This window comes from Haemorhous mexicanus, chromosome 6 (genome assembly GCF_027477595.1).
Source record: "Haemorhous mexicanus isolate bHaeMex1 chromosome 6, bHaeMex1.pri, whole genome shotgun sequence".
In the NCBI taxonomy this organism is placed as follows: domain Eukaryota; kingdom Metazoa; phylum Chordata; class Aves; order Passeriformes; family Fringillidae; genus Haemorhous; species Haemorhous mexicanus.
In genome coordinates this window covers 10,220,751-10,244,192 of record NC_082346.1, presented here as the reverse complement: position 1 = coordinate 10,244,192, position 23,442 = coordinate 10,220,751, and the positions used below count along the sequence as shown (strand labels likewise).

Sequence of the window (23,442 nt, the reverse complement as noted above, 5' to 3'; positions counted from 1 at the left end):
CCCATGGATTAATGTCTCACTTTGTCCTTCACCAAGGGACTTTGCAGCAGCTCTTGTAGAAATGTGCTCAACGTGAGAGGAATTTGAAGCAGCTTCTTCAAATTTAGTACAAATCCAGCTCCTCACCACGAGCATCCTGTTGATAGATATGGACATGACTGCAGCCTGAGTTCTGGAGGCTCCACATCCCTTCCTGACAAGGAAAAGCCCACAGCAAGGGGAAGAGCTCCTGAACTGCACCCCAGCAGGAGCTGACTTGGAGTATTCAACACCCATAGGCTGCACTGGAAAAGCTCCTGGTACAGACTGGATTGTCTCAGAAAATTACAAGGGGCTTCAAGTCTGCATTTGCAAAGGCAAACCAGCACTTGGGAATGCTTGCTCCCTGAGCTTCACTTCGTGATTTCCCCTGACTCCTGCTGCTCCCTCCTTGGCTAAAAGTAAAAAAAAAAAGCAACTCAGTTTGGTTGATTCTTGCTATTGAAAATCCATTTAAATTAAAAATCAACAGCCAACAGCAGATTGGACAGCCATGGGTGTCTCCTGACAGAATTTCTCCACTCCATGCAGCCTTCTCCAGGAGGTGAGGCAATCCACAAATAACACCTAGCATTAATCATCAGCACCACCAAAGAATCAAAAAAAGGCTGTTGGGATTTTCTTCCTTGACATTTCCAGCGGTGCATCAAGAACGAGATTCCCACAGAAGCTCAGGGTTGGAACTGTAAAATGCAGACAGCAAGGCAGGACCTTCCTGCTGGCAGGACTGAGAGGAGCAAAGTCTTGGGAACAACCCACCCTGCCATGAACAAGAGCAGAACAGCTTTAAAGGGATGGAAAAGTTTATTTGCTGTAACCCCACATCTGTGTTTGCAAGAGCAGCCAGTGCCCTGATGGCACCAGCATCCCCAAAATCCAGGAGCAGCCACAAACCCTACAGCCCACTGGTGTTTTTAGCAAAAGTAACAAGCACAGAAAACAAAAGAAAGCTGAGCCTGATGCTGAGATTTTTCAAGAGAAAATAAAAAAATATTCCATGCAAATGGTTCAAAAAGTTTATTGAATATTTAATTTACAAAAATCATATCCCTATGAGGTGTTCTAAAATTGGATAAAATAAACTGCATATAAAACCCAACCCTAGTAATGCAAATACAACACAGATATGAGACCATGGAAAGGAGAAAAAGATAGCAATAATCATGACACACATGTGACATTCATGAAGGATTGTCCCAACCATCCAAGAACTGGTTCAACAGGATGCCTTCTCCCTTGATACTCTATACAATTTACCATTTTGTACAGGCCTTCCATATTTCATTGGTCCAAATTTAGATCTGATAAGAAGTCTTTGCCTTCTCTCTTGGCTATTACACCAGATTTTGACATTTTCCTTTTGATCAGAAGGTGGAAACAGACAGTACAGACACTGAACATGTGCACTATTGGATGCAACTTGCTATCTTTGGTAGGGACCCTAAATCTGCAGTGGTCAGCTTTCTACAGTGACAGGAATTTCAGTTTTGGCAAAAAAAAAACCCCAAAAACCAAACAGTTTAATTGTGTTGTTTAGCAGAACAGTACCGGCAGTTTCTCTTGAACGTACAAAAAAAAAAGTCTCTTGTCTGGTTTAAAAATGGAGATCATTTACATGGGTTTCAAATCCAATCATTAACATTCCTTGACTTGAAAATGGTTCCATAAAATGTCACTACTGCACAGCAGGCCCTTCCTTCCTTGTGTGAGCAGGGACGCACTGCACACAGAACACAACTGCAATCCCACCCCTCCTGCCTTTTCCTCCCGTTTAAAACAATGGGAATATTCCTGCAGATCTGGATGCCAGTTTCCTTCTGAAAAAGCAGGAATCCCCTTGGGTGACTTAACATTTGCACAGTAACTTTTCCAAGTTTTCCTGGGAAAAGAGGAGGGTGAAGCAAAAACAAAAGGGTGAAGGAATTTGGGACAATCAGTGCTAGAGAGTTTGCAGCCCTCCTCTGGGATAACATGAGCAGGAGGAGCAGGACCAAGAAAAAATAATTACAAAAGAAGAAAAAAAAAATTAATTTAAGAGCCAAAAAAACCTACACTTTAAAGGAGAAGGAAAAAGTACCAGACTGTTTCCTTCATAACATTTATATTCCATAAATATTGGGCAGTATTTGATTAACTGCAACTGTAAAATATTTTCTTCATTTTTTTCAAGCACTATCTGGAAAAGAAAAGAAAAAAGTAAAAAGAAAAAGAAAAAAAGGAAAATAAGGAAAAAACCAACTCTGCACCTCCCCAGTCCTCTCCACTTGGTGGAAATGCACACAGCCTGCATAGCTATGACTTTCTCAGCTGCAAACGCTTTGTGGAAGACTAACTAGACTTGAACACTTGACTAAATCTGCTCACTTAGGAGTAAAACATGCAATATTACAGCAGACAACTACCTGTCCTCCAAAAGGCTTGGCTAATTTGGCAGAGCAGAAACGTTTCCAGGTGAAAATAAATCCCAAGAGCCTCGGTGAAAGACAGAGTAGTTACAATATATTAGCGATTTCTGTGGCATAAGTGTTTTAAAAAGCATCAGCAAAGTATTAAATATAAAAGCCATATGCATATACCCCCTCCATCCTCGGGAAAGCCTCGTGGTCTGTCTGTAGTGTGTGAAGTGGTGTGTGGGCTGGGGAATTAAGGCATGAGCAGCAGCAGGAGTCCCTACTGCCTGAGCTCCACGTAGTTGGCGGGGAAGAGGCCGTAGCGGCCCTTGCAGACCCCTCTCCACCAGCCGTCATCGATCATCTCGATGTTGGTGATGATGTCGTCGGGGTCGAAGGAGATCTCGTCGTCACCAGCTGCAGGGAGAGCCCAATAGAGTCAGCATCCACCCTGCCAAGGGCTCACATCAGCCCCAGCACTTGGGTGGAAGAGCTCCTTGGAAATTGCCACCAGTCCCACAAACAGCACCCAGTAATCTGCAATCCGCACCCAGGAATCTGCAATCTGCGCTCTTGTTAAACCTCCCAAATCCCTGACTTTTCATTTGCCACCACAAGAGACATAGAAAGGCAAAGGAAAAATCCAGATTTATCTCATGCAGAACAGAGTTTTCAAAGCCAAAGGGTGAAAACAAGAGCTTTACTCACCAGCTTGGTAATCGTAAAGGGCTATGGCTGTGATCCCAAGTTCATTTTCATACTCATCATACGCATTTTCTTCTGAAGAGAGAAGGGGAGAACAATTAAAATATGAAATACATTATCACCCTCGGTTCCTTTCTGTGGTGCTTCTCCTTCAATTGCACTGCTAACCCACACAGGAAGCAGACAACAACCCATGCTAGGTTTCAGCAGTGCTGACATTCCTTCTGCATGGACTTATTCCCTCAATCACACACAACTGAAGCATGAAAAGAAGCATTTACAAGAGACATTGAGTACGGGACTACATAAAAGCAATCAGCCCTGTACTGCTTCTGTAAAATGTGACAGGACAGCTGAGCTCAAGATCACTGTGGGAGACAATAATTAATACAAGTGGTGGCATGCCGGGGGGGCAGAAAGGGGCCTGCTTAAAATTCCCAGTTTTTTGCACCAGAGCAGGTTCATCCTTCACAGCTCATTTAATAACCAGAAGAGGTGAGAAAAAAAACAGGAATTCAAAAGAATCTTACTCTTGCAGTTTCATAGATCCCTACTCCACTCCCTCACAGGAACAGAACCCAACACTTTAATATCAAACTCCAAGAATTGTTGATTGGATTTGTTTCCTGGTGCGGTGCATGTTTAATCTCCAGCTCGGTGCTTTCTTCTCATGTTGAGCTATATTCCATGGGGTGGGAATGGTTACCCCTGAATTTCTTTTTGAACTGAGACCCTGGAGAGCACTGTAATTACTCCAACATCATCTCACAAAAGTTAACTAACTTCAACACCTTGCTGCAGCCATTTATTAATTTCCTAATTAAAGTTTGCTGGTGGGGAATGTAGAAAGTCTCACTGGACTGAGAGTTTAGCAAACCAGGACAGCGTGCTATCAGCACAGCTGCTCATTAAGCTCTTGCACAAGGAAATAATCCCTATCCTAAAGGGCTGGCCGTGAGATACAAACCTGCTTGGTAGTGGTCTGCTGCTCCTGCCACCTCATAGACAGTCTCTGGCTCATACTCTGCCTCCCGCTGGCTCACTGCTTCCTGGTATTCCGGCTGTGCCGCTTTGTAGCCAGCCTCTGGCTCCTGGGCAGCAGGGTAGGATGGGCTGGAGCTCTTGTAGGCTGACCCTGCTTCGTAGGAAACTGCATCCTGCAGGGAGACAGGGGAGCTCTGTCAGGGCTTGGTGAAGAGATCACAGGATCAGGATCCTTTTGATCAGGATCAAAGCCCACGTCCCAAAGGAATCCCAACAAACCTCGTAGACTGGGCTGGAGGGCGCCTTCTGCTCGGCCACCTGCAGGCCAGGAGAGGGTGGTGGGGTCTGCTTCTTGGTTTTAGCTTGCTCCTAAATCCAGGAGAAAGGAAAACTTCAGTGCAGCTCAGTCACTGATGAGGGGACCAAGAAATAACCCTCCAGAACGAAGGACAGGCAATATATCCTGCAATGAACAGCTGTGGTCACAGGAGGACTGGGCTGCCTGGGCTGAGCAGAGCACCAGAAATGCAGCACAGCAGAAGAAAAACAAGGGAAGAAACAAAACCCCCATGGCACATATGCATGCCTGTGTTTAAAAATATCCCCAGAGTTGTCTGGCCCATCTCCAGAGGAACTGCAGGGTTTTGGTGCTCAGTGCTTCATTCTAATCATCAGCTACCTGGGCCTCATGTCCCATTTCAGCCTGAGTTTAAAGAACCTGAAGCCCACACATGTTCTGGGTGCACAACTGATGAACGGCCTTTGGTGAGAAATGGTTGTGCAAGCTCTGGCAGGTCTGCAAAACATCCTGCCAAGGCAAAGGACCGAAGAGCTCAGGCAGAAGTGGGCCCTATACAGGGACAGTCAGGATTCCAAAGTTCAGAGGAATTAAGAGATGTGGTAGAAATAAAAGCAGTACTGCTTTTGTGTTCCGTGACACAAAGAACATGGATCTGTTCTGGCACTCAAGTGCTTCATGCTTCACTCAACTGCCATCCCACCAGTGATTCACAGGGCAATTCCACAATCATTGGAAAGCCACTCATTACGGAGGCAGGACACAGAAGTGCAAGAAATCCTGTGTTGCTAACATGACACAAAACAAGGTAACTATTTCAACAGGTAACTTTCATTTTGCCTCTCTTTACCACAGGTGAAAAGTAAACCATGATTCCAGGGCCATAATATCCTCTTCATTGAAAAAAAGGAGGAGAGGATGTGTGCAATGGGAATCTGTGCACTCCAGTAATTTAGGCCCATCAAGCTGTAACACCCCAGAGGATTCTCAGGAGATGGCAGTACAGAAATACAGTGGTAGGACTCCCTTGCAAAAAATTCTTCCTTTCCTTTGCTTGTTACAGCTCAGAAAAAAATACATCCAACAAGGAAAGCAAAGCGTGTCATGAGAGCAGAGGCAGCTTTGAAGACAATTCAAAGCTTAGTGCTGTGCTTTCTGGAAAAAGTCTCTCCTGATGCAAAACCTCCCTCACTTTTAAATCCTGTGCTAGAGATCAAAAGATAAAAAGGCACCAGCAAAGTGAGTATTAGAAGTCAAACCTAAGTTTGGGGACAAATTAAGCAGCATCAATACATTAATGATGGCAAATGTGGCAACAGTTTGACTAATCTGTCCTAGGAAATGGGTCTGCAATCCAGATGATAGTTTAGGATAGACACAGCATAATTGCCATGAAACATTTAAATTGAATGGTTCCCCTCAGGTTGGGTTTTGTTCCACAGTGCAATGCTCCATGTGAAAGAACATCCTGCCTTTTTTGCAAGGCAGCAGAGCACAGTAAAATCATGAGGCAGCACTGACTCAACCCAGGCATCAAAGAGCTCCCTGAGCACTCTTTGCCTGTGTGACATTTGTGGAAAGCAAACCAGAACAAGGATTACCAGTACCCAGGGCTCTGGAAGGAATGCAGTCCATATGTACATTCCCATTGTGGGAGGGTGTATGCCCACATATCCTCTGGAAGATAAGTTCACTGACAGAAATAAAGTTCACTCCAGTCAGAGTCCATCCCTGCCCTTTGCACTCTCTGTGGATGGTGTGGATCACATCTCTGCCCTTCTCCTGCTTAGCTTGGGAGCAAGGGACAGTGCCAGCAGAACCATTTCAGTTCCCCTCAACCTCATCCCCCCTCTCTCTATGTCTACAGAATCCCACAATTAACCACGGAGATGTTCAGGCTGTAAGAACATTAATCATCCGGTTACGGGGAAATTTAAATACCAGCTTTGGGGGAAAAAAACTTCAAATGTGTCCAGGCAACAGAATCTTTGATGAAGCACAAGAAAAATGAAGCAAAATGGCTTGGATTTAACCCACACTCACAACAAAAATACCAGCAGAGAAATAACATAATTACTGAGATAACAAAGTAATTAAAAAAAAAAAAAGACAAAGCAATTAAGGTCCCTTCCAATCCAAACCATTCCGTGACCTCTTCCTCTCCTAGCTTTTCTCCAGCACAGTAAAGAAACCCCAGGAGTGTTTGGGGAAGGTACTAAAAGTCCACGTGGAGGAAAGGCAGTATTAGAATGATGCAGAGAAGATGAGCTTCCATTCAGCTCGTGACACATTTCTGCAGTGAACATATGCTCACACTGCACAACGTGATGCCGTAAGGCAAAATAGGTGATAAGCTGAGAGAAAAGGGGGAAACAAGGAAAAATAAAAGAAAAAACCAATCTCTTTAGAGGAAGAGACCCTACCAGACAGTCTTTCATACTCTTAAAAGAAGTTAATTACATCAAGCCTTAGTCTCCTGTAATACAAACTAATACAAACAAATATGCAAATTCCATAAAGCAGATAAGATACAGTTTCTGACTAAACATGTCCTGGAATTACCTTGCTTATGAATAACAAAAAAAAAATCACGAAGCTTTTACCCATATCAATGCAAAGTCAATTTTTTTCATTCCCTAAGATTCAATTAACATTTGGAAGATTATCTTCCCCTGATCTCCTGGCTGTTTGTTATACCACCTCCATCTCCCAAAACACTGATCCCAAAGGAACAGCATCACCAACTCTCACCATGGAGTGAAATTTCTTGAACATGCAGGGCATTTTGGGGACCCCAGAGCTCTCCCCTCATGCGCTCCACCATGCCCAAATGGAATGTGGGACTGCCAAAAGGCAGAAGTACAGGAGGAAAAGGCCAGGCTGGATCAAACACAGTTGAAGCACAGGCACAAACACACACTCTGAGCTTTAAAGGCCAGCTGGAAAGAAGGAACCTTTTCTCAAAGATTCCCTTTTCTCCCAGCCTTGCATTGAAACCAGGCTGCTCCAATGGGATTTGAATCTTACTGACCTCCAGTTTCCTCCGAGCCTCCTCTTGTTCCTGCTTCTCCCTGGCCATTCTTTGGGCTCTCTCAGCCTCTGCCTTCCTTCGGTCTTCTTGCTCCTTCTCCTTGGCCAGGTTCTCAAAGTTAGCTCGGATGCTGCTTGTTTTATTGGCAACTGTAACAAGGAAAAGAATTCAAGTCAAATCATGGTTCTATAAAAAGTAGCCTTGAATGAGTTTTTGCTACAAATTTCTGCTTTTCTGCCCTCTGAGTTTATAGTTCAGTCAGCTAAGTCCTTCTATACCTCTTTCTTCCTCTCCCTTCCCAGCTCAAACCCCTTGCACACCCTATTACTCCTCCAAAAAACCTCTGTAATGCTTCTTCCTCCTCTCCTTCACGGTACAGGCCCCACCATTACCCTACACAATTTATTCTTATTCCTTCCTTATTCTCACGCTTTTTATTCTCCCTTCCTTAACTCGGATGAGCCTCAGAAAAGAAACCTCTAAAGGAAGGAGGGAGAATATCTGAAGTTGCTAAAGAGCTGTAAATACAGTAGTTCTCTCTGGATGATCCTTACTCAGCACTACTACATCAATAATCCAGGATTCTGGACATAATCACCTCCAAAGAAAGGATTTGGGACCAATGCCTTACCAGCTTCTACTGGCTTGGTCTTCTGATAAGTTGATGATGGTTTCTCTATATCTTCAAAAGTTGCTGCATTCTATCAGTGAGGACAAAAAGGATACATGTAAAAACCCCCACAAAGACATGAAGACATTCACACAGCCTCAGCCTGAGATCTTTTACTGTGGTACTGTCCCTAAGGCTTTTTGCAGAAGATCAAAAACAAATCAGGAAGGATCAAAACTTTACAAACAGAATAATCCTTTCTGCAAGTCAAGCTAGAAAGAATTAATCTTCAGGGGCAGTTCTGAACACATCAAAATCCCATTAATTAAAAATAAAAAAGTTTATGAGTGATTCATCAGAACTAAGAACAAGGCAATAAAAATACATTGTGTAGCTGCTGCTGTTCTAATCCACATAAGCTGGCATCAGCTCTGTCTGTATAAATTTGCTTTTTAAAGGCCTAGAAAAGCACAAAACTCTGCCCTTAGACTGGAGAAGTGTCCAGAAATAGAGAGCTGAGCAATGCAGATCTAACCAGGCTGCTCTGCCTGGTCAGAAGTCATGGCTCTTTGAAGCAACTTACCTTGTCCATCCGATCTTTCTGGACACCATACTTGCCTCCAAATCCTTTGGAATAATCTAAAAGCAGGACAAAAAAGGTCAGAGCAGGGAGTTGGGTGCCACTCCCCCCTTGCTGCCCCCTTGCAAACAGCCACCTCAGGTGCAAAGAGCCATTTCAGCCTCATGCAGAGCCAGTGACAGCCACCAGAGAAAATGCAACTTGGCCACAATGCAGAGAAGACACAGAAGCCCGAGAGCCCTCCGGAACACCAGCAAAAGAGAGACTGTGGGCCACATGCATTCCCTGAGTAAACACAAAGCTGAGGATGGAACAGGTATCAAGCAAGGAGTAAGAGAGGAGCCCTCCTGATGCATCACTTCTGTAACACAGCTTTTGACAGCACCAATCCTGAGCCCTCTGCAGGAATCATGGAGCCTGAGCCATTTTGCTTTGCTCAAAGGAGTCTCCGGTGACCAAAAAGGTGTTTTGGTTTTGGCCTTTTTTTCCCTCTTCATGAATGGCAGGAAAATGTAACAATTTTCTCATTCCAGTGGTTTTGGTTGAGATACTCAGCTGGTGAATATTAAAGCCATTGGTGGTAACTCCTGCTCTACACACAGAAAAGGGAAATTACATAGGCCAGCTTTAGCTGCCTAAGCAACTCACCAGCAGAGAAATGGGGTGGCTGTGCTATCCCACACTAGCCCTGAGCTACACACTCTTCCTCCCAGCTGGTGCTGCCCTCAGCACTTGTCACTCTCCCAAATCCACTCCACATTGACATTGATAAAAACAACAAACAAACCCAGACCCAGGGTTTCTGCTCTCATGGGAACATTTGAGGAGCACCAGAACAGCACAACAGCAGCAGCAAGAGTGTGTGACTGGAAAAAGACTTCTTTGTGGTGTGTGAGCTGTAGTAATGTGCCCTTGCACTGCCCATGTTTCCTATCCATCCCTGGAATCCATCCCTTCACCTCTCAGCCTCCAAACCCCTGGCTCTCCCTGCCAGCCATTGCAGTGCTTGCACTCGGGGTCTAAAAGTCTGAATATGTGTCACTATAGCACAGGAAAAAGCCAGCTATCAACGAACAACCTCATTTTCTTCAGCTTTGTACGTATTTTCAGCCAGAATAAATATACTACACTTACATTTTCCTGCTCCAGACTCCTCACTTTAAGATAATGGAAAACCAGGAGTTCGTGGGTTGTACCCCAACTATTTCACAATGAATAAACAGAGCATTCTAACAGCATTTGCTTGCCCAAGAACAAACATTCCCTACTTCTTTCAAAGACTACAATCATTTTGAAATGATCTTGCCACAGCCCATTTCTTGTTAATGGCTACGTGCATGGTTGTTATCTGACTATTTTTCCACTAATTTACCCAGGCAAAACCTTATATTTAGTCTCTAAAACTGATTTCATTAACATCATACTAACAATAATGTCATTATTCCCATGCATGTACAGCTATAACTAATTCAGGACTTTGCAGAGCTGTTGACTAAACACTGGGTGTTTCCTGAACACAGGCTTGCTTGAGGTAATATTTTAAGGGTAGAATAAAGAAAACAGCTGGATGGTGGAAGAATAGAAGCGCATTAAGTGTCTGCACATTCCTGGCATTGATCTGCTCAGAGAACTATTTCAGACTGTGTGAGAAGTGGCTGCACTAGTAAGAAAGTAACAAGTGAAAACGGTGCCTTGTTGAGATTCATGCTTGGCTAGTTTCTCCTTGTAATCAAACCCCACAGCAGATGGGTCCTGCCTTTCTGTCTGTACACCAAATTTCCCTCCGAAACCACTCTTATAGTCTGAAAAAGCCACATGGGATATGTTAAAACCAAGGCAGGGAAATAAAGTTCAGTCAGAGACACTCAAAATAATTTCTGCAATATTTTCAATTATCAGCAATTTTGGATGGTGAAAAAATAAAGAAATACATCAAGACACTTCTGCAAAAGTAAATTGAAAAAAGTCTCAACTTGAGATTATTTATCAGATATCAGAACACCATTCTGAAGTCACAGAAAAAAAGCATTTCTCAACGTTTTTCATCCATACTGCATGATGCACTTACATTTGAACAAAGGTACAAACACAGGTACACAGGTAATTTGTTCATCCAAACACAACAACAATAGATACAAGAGAAAAAACAAAATAAACACCAAAACAGTACAAGAGAATCAAATGAGGTTCCTTCATCAGCATGGTTAACATTTGTACAGAGAGCTGACTTTTAAAGAGGTGTGAGGATGGACCCCACAGAGACCACCCTCCAGATACTCCTTAAAGGAAAGAGGAATGTTCCTACTGCCACACAGCTTGAGGGAGAAAAGGTTTCAGCTAAGAGCTGATCATTCCCTACTGCTGCCTAGGGAGCAGCCACTTACATATATATATTTATCCATTTACATATATATATTTATTTATATAAATATATATGTGTACTATAAAATGAGGGATGGCACAGAAAAAAAGGGATTCAGGTAATCCTCTCACAACAAGTCTGCTGGAGCACCCAACAGAACAATATTTTGAAGAACAGTTTTAATTTCATTACTTAAAAAACCTTAATTTCTTTAAGTTAAGAGCAGTCACAGGCAGAGGGCTGAGGAGCAACAGCTGCATTTTACAGGAAGTTGTATTTTTACTGGGAACCAAGTATTTCACAGGAATAGGTATTCCACAGGCCACAAAGAAAAAAAAAAAAATCAGCATTTGATTTTAGACTCTTCCTGAGTGGAAATAGGGATATGCACAACAGAATTCAGAAGGAAAAATTTATTTGTGGAAAATACAAAGGAATTCCTAACTTGTGGTTTGCACAGCTCAACTGAAAAAGTAAAACAACCCAGCATACTTGCAGGCCCATAAACAGAAAATTTAGTCCTGAGCCTGGACTTTGAGGGGCTGGGTGTCAGCTGCTCTGCAGCCACCAGTTCACCCAGCAACAGCAAAAGCTGACACAGGAAAGGAGCCCCATGTCATCTCCTGGGAGGCTGTGCCCAAAGACACCAGGGCAGGGCTCACACAGGCAACAGGAGGTCAAAATGAGGGCAGGCAGAAAGAACAGCAAGGAACTGAGAGCTAAGGTACCTTTCTGGGACTCGTGCAGCTGCACCTTCTCCTGGTGGTCCCAGCCAAGAGCACATTTGTCTTGTCTGTCTGTCTGCACGCCAAACTTGCCTCCAAAGCCCTTTACATAATCTGTGAAGTTTTCAGAAAACATTATTGCAATTCATATCTGCAAACCACATTTAATAAAAAAAATCAGGAATATGTTAGGGGATAAGCTGCCTGTTATTAATCCCTTTTTAAGGGATCCAAAATCTGCACACACATGGGGTAAACACACATTTACCACAAAAAAAAATCCCAAACAAACCAAAAACTCCCACCCAAAACCCCCCACCAAAGTATTTTTCCCAGGTTTAAAAGGATCTGAGCTACTACTTTTAAAGAAGATGATAAAAACCTTTCTGTGATTCATGTTTTTCCGTTTTGCCTTGATATTCAAAGCCAACAGCACTTTTATCCACTTTGTCCTTGTCAACACCGTATTTACCTCCAAAGCCCTTGGAATAATCTAGAGATAAGAGGGAAGAGTTTTGTTTGTAAGTGTTCAGCAACAAAATCATCACCTTGAGAAACTGTGATAATCAGGGCTGCTAGCACTGCACTGTGTTTTGAAAGAAGCACTGACATCCACAGCTAAACTTGATTTCAGACACTGAAGTCAGAAATCCTTCAGAAGACATTCTCCAGGGTGGAAAATAAAACAGCATTTTGCTGGGCAATACCAGCAGTTCTGCTGCCTGACTCCTTGGTAAAATTCTGAAGACACTAATGGCCAAGTGAATTTCAAAACCCACGTCAGCAACAGCAACACCCCCCTGCTCCATGTCAGCATTTCTAGAGTTCAAACATTTCTTTGGGACAAACAGAAAACAGATGGCAAAAATGTCACCATTTTTCAATAAAATGGTCAATTTTTGATTAGATATGCCTGGAAACTTGAGCAGCAACACAATATTAACTCTAAACACTGTTAAGTGTTTTAATCTACAAACAGCTGACTCTTTTAGAAGCACTTTTCTGTGGTGGTTAAGCTGCTCTCAGTCTGACTACTTTGATTTACAGCTTTTCAAAAGGAGCTGTAAAAAAACCTCCAGACAAACCTGTGTGCCCTGGACCATCCCTTAAAACCAGGCAGATTATTTTGGGCTTTTTTTTCCCCAGAAGTTGAGGTTTTCAGCAATATAAATTTTACCCAGCATTACCTTTCAGCAGGTTAGGAGTGCAAGAGGTGTAAAACATGAGTATTTTACAACATGGGCTATGGGCAGTGCCTACAGCACTAGGGAAGGAGCCTGCTAACACATGTGCGTCTATTCACCCTTCTGGGAGTCGTGTTTCTCAGTTTTCCCCTGGTAATCAAACCCCACTGCACTCTTGTCCACTCTGTCAGCCTGTACTCCGTATTTTCCACCAAAACCACTTGAATAGTCTGCATTGAGAGTAAAGCACAATAAAAACAGCATGAAAGCAACTTGTCATGGATACAGCATAGCCTAGCAAGGGGAAAAACAAGTTATTTCAGATCTCAAGTATTATGAAGGCTTTAGCACATAAAATTCAGTTCAATTTTAAACACAAGATAAGCAACAGTCCTACAGGTTATGATGGCTCCCTTTCTCTCCCTATTTTCAACAGGGTGCAATACAGCAAAGAGCAACTCCCAGTCTTCCTGACATGCCCCCGAACCTCACTTCAGAAAGAAGAATTAGACTCCTGACGACCCTCTATTTCCTTGTCTTAAAACCTCATCCACTCATGAAACTGCTAGGAAATTCATTTTTTCCTCCTCTGTTCCACGAAACCCACCATTTGATTCATTTGGAATGTCATGCAGAGGTCTCACTGAAGGAGGTACTTCCCACACACTGAAAGAATCTACTCCATTTTTCATAGAAGACATGCCCACCAAGGTGACCACCTCCCCACTTTACCTTTTTGGGAGGGATGCTTCTCAGTTTTGCCCTGATATTCAAACCCAACAGCTGACTGGAAGAGAAATAAAATGACAACTGTGACAGTATTAGGCATTAGGAGAAAAACTGCATGCACTCCAGTGGACACAGAGCACAGCAAGTTCCTGTGTCTTTCCATACTGCTCTGACCTTGTGGATTGGGAGCATAAATATCTCTTTAACTTACGGGCCATATTCATTTACAAGGCAATTCAGTGCATGTGTTCATGGCCAGGGCTTTGCCCTCCCCTGCCAAGGCAAATTGTACCAGCAGCATGCTCCAGCCTGGCCTTGCCAGGTCCAGCAATTCAGTATGACAGAAATTCAGCATTTCCATGCAGGGATTGTTACACAGTCTTGGAACAAGATATCCTGGCCAGTAGCTCATGTTGTGATACAGGACAAACCATCCCGAAACATTCTACAGTATTCACACTGACCTTGTCAAAGAACACAAAAAAAATATATTTTAACATCTCTTTTCAGCTTTCTTTTCACTTCATCTCAACTTCCCATGAGGGCTTTTTCTACTCTGCTTTAAACAGTACTTTATATCCCTAACAGTCAGTGTTAGCTTCTGCTAAACTTCAAAAAGAGCAGGAAGAACAGCCCAAACCAGCATCCTAAGGCACTGGAATTCTGCAGTTTTATGTACAAAGAACAAAATCAGCCACTGTGGGTGGCTGCAGGAGGAGATGAAATCACTCACCTGGTCAACTCTGTCGGTTTGCACTCCAAACTTGCCACCAAATCCTTTCACTGAATCCACTTGGGAGCAATGCTTAGAGAGTTTGGATTGGTATTCATGTCCAACAGCTGACTGGAAGAAATTGGTGCAGTTCAGAGACAGCAGTTCTACAGTCCTGTGTGTCAGACAAAACACTGCACCAAGCAACTGGCGGGTGAGTTTTGTTACCGACATGCATCACTGCCACTCCTCCTGCTGAAACCAACTTCCCTGGAAATTCCTACTCACTTGGGAAGTCTCCACAAGGATGCTGCCATGCTACCAATTCAGCCTAGGCAAGGGAAGTGACTGCATTTTACGGAAACTATTTTATGCCCTGCATTTGCACTTCAAAAGCACAGGAATGAAAACAAGACAGGTACAGAGGGAGTCTTGATGGTGTACATGCAGAATTTGAAGTGAGTTTCAGGTGAAACACACAGCCTTGTGTTTATTTAGGGATCTGTTTTAGCTGACAGGGGACTGCAACAAATACAACAATATTTTTGTACAACAATACAAATACAACCAAAGCCAGGTGCTGTTGGTTTAGGGAGGCACCCAAGTCTCCTGCATAAATCACAATTAGGCATCTTCCTCACATGCAAAATGGTGTTGAACATGAGGAGATGCATCCACACCTGTGCCAAAGGTATCCCAGCCCTGCATCCTGACCCTGGAAGTTGATCTGAACAGAGGCTGAGCTCCATCCATCCCACTGGCAGCACACACGGATATGTAATTACACACCTGGAAGTGCCTCCACACAGCCCTTGCTAGTGTTACACTGACCCAGTGCTAGGGAGCCCTTCCAGCTCCTGGAATTGAAGCTGGAGCCTCACACCTCAAGTAAAAATGTTTTTTCCTTGCCCAGTGCCAACACTGGAAACTGGCCAGAGCAACCTGCAAGTCACCAGTAACCCAACACTGCATAATCTGTGCCAGGCAGCTGGACCAAGGTGAACTAATTCGAGGACACAAGGTGTCTGCACACCTTGGATTTTACGGTGTTTGCTCCTTCTTCCACACAGGGGCTGGAGGGAACATTCCCAGCAAGTTGGGAGGCAAAGCATTACTGGATGAAGTCATTGCCAGATAAGAGACCAAGGAGATCAAGGATGGCAATGACAGGACACTACTTTAACTCAAAAGCATCAAAAAAGCTCCCTTCTTTTCCTGACTGAAACAACCACTCCTGTCCATTCTGCAGGTGTTCTGTAGTACAGTATCTGTGAAATGTGTCAGAGAAGGCTCCCACCTCCCTTTTTTCTTCCCATTACATTTATGTATGGGGTCGGCTGTCTGTCTCTGCCCCCACACACGTGCAGGATGGTTCTTCTTGCATGCTGGGCTTCAAAAGATGAGTCTGGACGCTAGGTTTTTTCGGTCTTCAGAATTGTTTATTATTTCTTATCTATAAAGTCCCTTCTCTGCCCGAAGGATCTGACCAGCACGGCAGCCAAAGGCACTCTGCTCACCCCCAAGGCGGCCGCATCTTTTATAACAAAAACTACGTATATCATATTTACCTTTTGTCCCCAATACCTGTCATCTTCGTCACTAACTACACTCTCATCCCAGACCAATCCCCAAATGCCAACACCACTCCAGAAGATGGAAGACAGGAAGAAGAAGGAAGAGCCTGGTGGCACACCCTGATTCCTCCATCTTGTCTCTACAACCCCCCTGTACCAAAACTCCAAAATTTGTGATTCACCCTATAATGATATCTTCCCATCAACATTTACACCCGAGTGATTCTCGCGGGTTCCATTTCCTCATACATCGGTGGCACATCTCTAGATGGATCAAAATCAAGCCACCAAGTGCTTTTGGCAACATTCCAAGACTCCCGAGCCTCCCAAGGGTTCTCTCGGTAGCTCTGGACATCAGGAGTGATGTGCTGAGCTCCCACATTTACGAAAAACATGGAGTTCTGAAAACTTTAGGTTTTACGTGGTTTTACCTGATCTCCCTTTTGTCACAACAACTGAGGTATAAGCGTGGTGTTTCTTGGTGGCACCAGGATTTTCTGCATTTCACCAAACACCAAGCATTACAACAAAACCCCCCTTAGAAAAAAATTTTTTTTGGTAATCTGTATTTCAGAGTCAAACACCCTCATAACTTTTCTGTACATTTTACACCAGCTCAGGAGGTATGGCACACAAGAGTGATGGAAATGTTCATTTTAACTCAGAACCAAGGTTTTGCCCTAAATGCAGCAAAACCCTGCACCATGACAATGCAACAGCAACCCTGATTTAATGGCCAAGCTTTAAAGCCAAGCTTTAGGAGCAGCACACCTGCACAGATACCTGCAAAGGAGACATCTCAGCCACAAGGCTTCAGAACTACAGTTACAAGGGAGAAAGATTCATTACAAACAGAAATTGTGAACACCTCCTGCCACCAGCATCACTCACACGGGCATGACCAGCATGTTTTTCCCCACGATTAATTCTGGCCTATGGGAAACACTGCTGACTTTTGTTCCTTTTTCTTCCCCCACAGACACAGGTGAGGGATAAACTGCTGACACTAGAGAGCAGCAGCAGAGCAGTCCTGGTGGTTGAATCTGCTCAGCAATTCCTTTTCTCAGATTCAAAGGTTGGCCCACTGAGAACTGGACAGCAATTAACTCTGGAATATGAGAATCCAGCAAAAATTTAAGGCTGACAAGTTACCAAGAATACAGAAAACAAAGTAAGAAACTTTCTCATTCAGAAATGTTTTGATTCTTATTCTAGCAGAGCTCATGAAAGAAAGCAGCCAGAAGTTGATATGCCTATTTATCACATAACTAAAGGAGTTATACTAAGAATTATAATTTAACAATGTAACATAAGCATCCATCAACTCCTTATATAAAAAACTACCATCTGATTGAAGTACAATATTTTAAATACTGGCATTATTTGTCACTGTTCACAGTTTGTTCACAAGAGCTGCACTCTGATTTTAATGCAGCAGCACATCCTTTTTTCATTTTTTTGACAGTCTCTATCTATATGCATAGAAGAGCTGGCCTAGCATCCAAATAAAAAGATCATACTGGATTTATTAATGCACCAAGCCCTTTGTTCATTTAGAAACAGAAATTTAAAAACTTGAATCCTGACTCCAGGGGAATCATCTCCAGACTTGGCATCAATCAAAAACCATGTGGGGCCACTGCACACCCCAGAGCAAAGCTGGAATAAGCTCAGCTCCCACAGAGAGTGGTGCTGGCCAGGCTTCTCCTTTCACTGATCCCTTCATCCCAAGGAAGCCCCATCCACACTTACTTTATCCATGCGATCTTGTTCCACGCCAAACTTCCCCCCGTAGCCATGGGAAGCTTTTGGTCCTGTTTGCAGCTCCCTCTCTTTGAGGTTCTGGTGCTCTTGGAATACATTCTCCCTCAGCTGATGAATACTTTAGAAGACAACAAAGCAGCAACTTTTACTAAGGAAGTTTCAGCAAGCAACTTCAAAAAGATGCAAAATATAAAGTTGACAAAACTATCATCTTAATGAGAAGCTGGATCACTTGTATTTTTCAAGCCCTTCCCATTTTTTCAGTGTACAAAACATTTCCTCAAATTCTGAGACACTGGATTTGTCCCGCTGCAAAATGTTGTTTAAAAAAGGAAAAGAAACTGCTGGTTTTAAGAAGAATGTGGAAGGGAATTTTGCTATTTTAATAACCCTTTACATAGAATTGATTTGTGCCTGAAACATAATTTTTTTTTTCTTGTGTCCTAATTTAAATTCTTCCCAACACTTTCTATATAGATGGCAACTTTTCAGAATAGGGATCATCTCTTATCACACAGTCCCTGTGGTATCAGGGCTAATTCTAACACAGCATTCTGGACAGCACTGTACTGCAAAATAAAGATGTAAGGAAACTTGCACCTCCTCTTCCCAAAGTGATCCCTTAAAATTCGCAGGATTGAACTGAGGGCAGTGCAGGCTATGAAAAGAAGAGTAACCCAAGGTGTAGTCTGTACTTTAAGCACTTCCCACCTGAGTTTTAAGCTTCCTCAGGTGTAATTCAGCCAGCAGGAATTCCCACTGCCCTCAGAATAGAGCAGAGCAACACTGATCCCTGCAGTAACCAGAGTTCAGTCTCCTCTGTTTGCAATAACACACATTTCCTAAAATTGCTTTAAAGTTCTGTCCTAGACACTTTCTGTAAGACAGACAGGATTCAGGAGATGCATCATTTCGGTTTCACACATCCCTCTGTGATGCACTTATTTGCTATTCCATCAGAGAGCTAAGTTTGTTACTTTGCCAGGGTTTTTATGAGTTTGGTTGTAGCAGTTTTCTAATCAAAGTGTAAGAATTAAGGGACAAAATGTTTCCTTAAAGTACCAAACTGAAACTGCTCAGATCCCTCAGCTTCTTCCCTGGCACTACTTGCTCTTGCACCAAAACAGCACAAAAAAACCCTTTTCACATACAGAGGCAGGAAAAATCACATTTCCAGAGACAAAGGAAGATTTAAGGGTCCCTGCACCATATTTCAGCTCTTAATTTCAGCTCTGAAGACAGATTTGAAAGACCAGCCATCTGGCAAATAATCAATCTTCTACAGGGACTCTTGTTTTAATTATGGAGACACAAGTAACTGAGATCATGAGTTGATCAGAAGTTGCCAGGGACTGTGCCTGTAAATACATTTCACAAGAGAGCTGCTTTACTTGATGTGCTCTTGGTGGCCGGACCCATTCACAGTTTTAGCTCCCCAGCGCTGTTCCTTCTCACTCACATCATTCTGTGAAGGACACAATAAAAAGAGAGTTAAAAACCCAAAGGAATCACTAGTAACACACATTTCAGAGCTCACAGCAAAAGCTTCCAGCAGTCACTGAGACCACAAGTGTTGGAAAAGCAGCTTCACTTCCCCTCCACTCCAGGGACACGCTCCTGACAGTTTATTTGGCCAAGACACATCCCCCACCCAGCACAGCTCCTCTGGAACTGTCCCAGAACAAGTTCCTGGTGGATCAGTAAACCCCAAAAGCCATACCACAAAGTCTGGATCTGTCTCCCAGTCATCAGCTCCATCATCCTGGCTGACAGACACGGTGTGGCCTGCAGTAGCCTTCCACATCTGCAACACCAGCAGGAGAAGCAGGGTCACACTCCACTCACCTGCCAGCTCGTTTGATTCGTGCAGGAGCTGACAGAAGAGACGCAATCCAAAATTCCCAATAAGGTATGTTATTTAACCACATCACCAAAAGCTGTGCTCGCAGTGAAAACAGGTTTGACCACTGGAGCTCAGGCTGTCTTCTCAAGCTGGCTTACAAACCTGTTTAACTCTCCCATTTGCACTGTAAAGATTAGGAGCAATTGCTGTTTCAAGAAAACAAAGTCACCTTTCTTTGCTCAAATTAATGTGTGCCTTTTGTGCAGCTACTGCACTCAAAGACTTCTGCTCACACTGGTTTCCAAGCCAACATGCACTTCTAAAGATTGCTGCTAATTCTGGATCCTGTGCATACAATTAAGGTGTAGGAATAGGTGATTTTTTTCCCCCCTCAGGTGTTAAAAATGGCGAGCACAACACTGTTCTTCACCTGCATTACACCTGCACAACCTCCTCTGCCATGCAGGGAGTTCAAGCATGGTGACAGAAATCCCAACAACCCTAAGAACTTGCACACAACCCAGACACTGCTCCAACAACAACAGAGAACAGGAGCTCTGTGCTCCTCGGGTAACCCCCAGTGAGACACGGCGCTCACAAACTCAGCACCTTGTCTGGCTTTCACGGGAAACAGAGGGCGACTGCAGGAAGCAAGACTCATAGAAAAAGCAAACAATGACTTCTAGAAACAACATACCGCACTTTCAAGAGGTTAATGATTTGGGACCTCTCAGTTTCTGGAAACTTTATTCCCTGTGGAGTATCGAGTTGGATGCTTTTAATTAACAGTTCAGCCAGTTAGCAGAATTCCTGATCTTCCTGGTGCTAGTGGCTGGATTTTACATGCTTATTCTACATAAATCAAAACAAATACATTCTAGAACGCAAAACTGAAACATCAAACTACAAGCTGCCTGTTCTCCAGCAGGCAGAGAATACGCTTTTTCAGAATACACTTCAGAGAAACCATTTTATTTTTTCTTTGCTATTCAACTAGAGTTCAGGTTTTTAACACACCAGCATTCTGTCCACTTACCTTCATCCTTCTAATAAGGAATAGATTACAAAGATAATTATCATAGGCTATTTAATTCACACAAGCATAATTCAGTGGGTGGGATGAAAACTCATTTCCTCTTAAATGCATAACTAATAATCCCTGGGTAAAGTCCACAGCTTGTTCTGTCAGGCTTGTTCTGCAGCCTGGCAGAACGAGCTGATGAGCCACTTTTATGGAGCATTTCAGAAATTTCAGGACTGGTAATGTGAGTGAGAACAGCTAGAAAACTGACAGTCAAACACCAGGGTAGCAAATGCTGGAGTAGCTGGGAAGGAGGGTGTGAGAGCAGAGCAGGTGACATATTAACAGTATTAGCATATTTCCTCTCAGGTTTTTTCAGGTCTCCCATCTCCAAGTTCCTGTGGCAGCTAAGGAACTAACCTTTATAATAGTACCTCATATCCAAAAAACTTCTGACACTATGAGTTTATAACCCAACACAGATGGTTTAATGTTGTCCTTAAAATACTCTATCTAAAGCCTTCTCTCACATGATTGTGGTCTGATTGGATTTTGGTAGGAAAGATTAGGACAATCTCTCACCAAAACAACCCCAAAGGCCTTGGAAAGCAGAATCCAACCAGCTCAATAATGAAATTCAACATGGGTCCAAGTTATTTCTAACTTCTCCTAAGGGGGATGTTCTAGATCCATCTTTCGTGCTCCACCACGCTGTGCAAGATGTTTAGGAATGGAATTCAAGTGAGGAGAGTAGACTCAGGGGTGCTATGTATGGCAAATTTCTATATGCTTTGTGCCAAACACATCTTTTTTCCCCCACGTACTTGTTTTTTATGCTCACTTGACTGATGTATTTTGTTCATTCAGCTATGCTTGGACATTTCAAAGAAAAAAAGCTGGGTCCTTCACTCAAGATTTCACTCCTTCCTCCTCAAGCTCTCATAAACAATAGCGCAGGGAAGAAGGATTTCACACGTACCCCCGTGCAAAATCCAGCACCCACCACGATTCTCTGCAAACCATGCCCACAAACGCCAACATTTCTCAATGCTCCACAGCTCAGCCCCGCACTCTGTGAATTCCACAAGGAGCAGAGCAGCCCCAGCGACCGGGGCTCCCAGTCCGCAGCCAGCAGGAATAAGCCTGGTTTCCGCCTGCTATTCCAGCACCGATTCCAGGGCAGAACGAGGAGAAACACGATCTATTCATGACTCACTGGCTCACGTGGTCATGATTCCTGAAGGAAGAAGCAAACGCTACGGTTCGAACACAAACCCAAGCTAAATATATGCCTCGAATGTATGCGCTGCCCGGCGCTGCTATGACTAATCAGCACACACATCATCCTACCCAGCACCTTCAGCGGCAGCCTCGGCACCTCCCCGCCGCCCGGGCCTAGGGACGAGCTCCGGGCAGCAGTGCCGAGGCTCGGGGCACAGCCGAGGGGAGCCGGGAGCAGCTCCCAGGCCGGCCCGGCCCCACGGCCTGAACCCGGCATGCGGCCGGGGGCTCTGCCCTGAGCGGCACCGCTGCTGTGGGGAGCCCCCGCCGCAGACTCTTCCTCTCAAGTTCCCAGCTTCGAAGTTTAAATAAATTTTTTTTAAAAAAGAAAAAAAAAAAAGGACACGGAGCCGCGACGGCCCCCGGCTCTGCCTTGCGCTCCCCGGCCGTGCCCGCAGCCCCCGGCCCGGCTGCCCTTCAGCCCCGCCGCGCTTACTGTGCCTCTGCCGCCGCCTCCTCCTCCTCCTCGGCGCTGGCTCCCCGCCGGTGCTTCCCGGGCTGGCGGCGTCTGCTGCGCTGCAATTTCCGCTTCTCCCGAGCTCCCACTTCCTCTTCCCGGCTCCAGGTGGGAGCGGGACGGGCTCCGCTCCGCCCCGCCGGGAGGGGCCGCGCTGGCGGCTGCGGGAATGCCGCCTCTCCTGCGGCCTGCGAGCCGCCGCAACCATCAGAAGTGCTTCTTTCTGGAGCTGCTCCGTCCCCCTTCTTTCAAAAAATGCAGCATCAGTAGTTTTAAAATGGCCACAGGGGAGTTGCTGGTGCAGTTGTTAACATCCTTCTTTTTTTTTTAATACTCACTTTTGCACCGTCATGTTTTGGAAGTCGCATCTACTCCGTCCCCAGGGGTTTTCATCGCTTTTTATCAGTGGGCAAAAGGTTCCCCCGTTGCTGGGATCGGATCCAAATGAAACGGATGCCAAAATGGAAACGACGGGGGTTTAAAACACTGTGGAATGAGGTACTGGTTTGTTTGCGTCTTCTGAAGGAGGGGAAGACCCCAAAGAACGCCATTTCTAGCGAAAAAAAAAAACCATTACAGATAAACACATAAATTCAAGCTGTAATAGAGGGCAAGATGATAAAAAATCCAGGTGAACACAAGAACGACTTAATTCCAAATGTAGCCAGTTCATGTCATAAATAGGTCCGTTACTTTTTCCTGGATTACATGCAGTGCAATTTACCCTAAAAACCGAATACAGCATATTTGAAAAGGGCTAAATTTATTCTAAAACCACTGTCTGTTAGAGGAGAACACGTGCAGAGAACCTCAGTCCTTTGGGTATTACTTCTATCTCTTCTGTGTCTTTTTGGAGTCTTCACCTCTCCCTCCATGTATAGGTAGAAATACCAACCACATTTATATATCACTTTTCACCCATCTGTTTCAACATCTCCTGTAAAACCAAAAGGTACTGCCACCTCAGTTAACTACAACTGCCCTTTCCTTCCCAAGTCCCCTACTATTAACAATGAAATTAACAAAATGTAGAATAACTTGTGCACCAAAGCTACAACCCTGACAGTGAGAAGTGAAAAACTTTCCTTTTTAAGGCAAAGTGACTCTTTAGTTTCTTTTAAAAGTACCACCCCCAAACACAGAGTGTCAATTT

General features: G+C 44.1%; 1 protein-coding gene across 4 annotated transcripts; it reads right to left on the bottom strand.

Annotated features, from left to right (window-relative positions):
* Positions 1-1,041: 1,041 nt before the first annotated feature.
* Positions 1,042-22,429, bottom strand: CTTN (cortactin). 4 transcript variants are annotated; one of them, XM_059848428.1, is made up of 17 exons: positions 22,269-22,429; positions 19,408-19,491; positions 19,079-19,152; positions 17,676-17,805; positions 14,371-14,481; positions 13,641-13,695; positions 13,028-13,138; positions 12,107-12,217; positions 11,728-11,838; positions 10,329-10,439; positions 8,641-8,696; positions 8,079-8,148; positions 7,448-7,596; positions 4,398-4,487; positions 4,102-4,291; positions 3,138-3,209; positions 1,042-2,846 (listed from the first exon to the last, which is right to left on the bottom strand). In XM_059848428.1, the coding sequence occupies exons 2-17, from the start codon at positions 19,489-19,491 to the stop codon at positions 2,710-2,712; spliced, it is 1,662 nt and encodes a 553-aa protein (XP_059704411.1). In that variant the 5' UTR covers positions 22,269-22,429; the 3' UTR covers positions 1,042-2,709. The 4 variants fall into 4 exon arrangements, with proteins under 4 accessions (XP_059704411.1, XP_059704412.1, XP_059704413.1 ...); XM_059848429.1 differs by lacking the exon at positions 10,329-10,439; XM_059848430.1 differs by lacking the exon at positions 13,028-13,138.
* Positions 22,430-23,442: the final 1,013 nt, after the last annotated feature.

What these genes read in the sequence shown, in the direction of transcription:
- CTTN (XM_059848428.1), bottom strand. Translation starts at nt 19,491, where the DNA reads ATGTGGAAGGCTACTGCAGGCCACACCGTGTCTGTCAGCCAGGATGAT. An exon ending in AAACCGACAGAGTTGACCAG is followed by an intron (nt 13,696 to 14,370) that starts GTGAGTGATTTC and finishes TTTCTCTTCCAG; the next exon opens with TCAGCTGTTGGGTTTGAATA. An exon ending in AGAAAGATCGGATGGACAAG is followed by an intron (nt 8,149 to 8,640) that starts GTAAGTTGCTTC and finishes CCTCACTGATAG; the next exon opens with AATGCAGCAACTTTTGAAGA.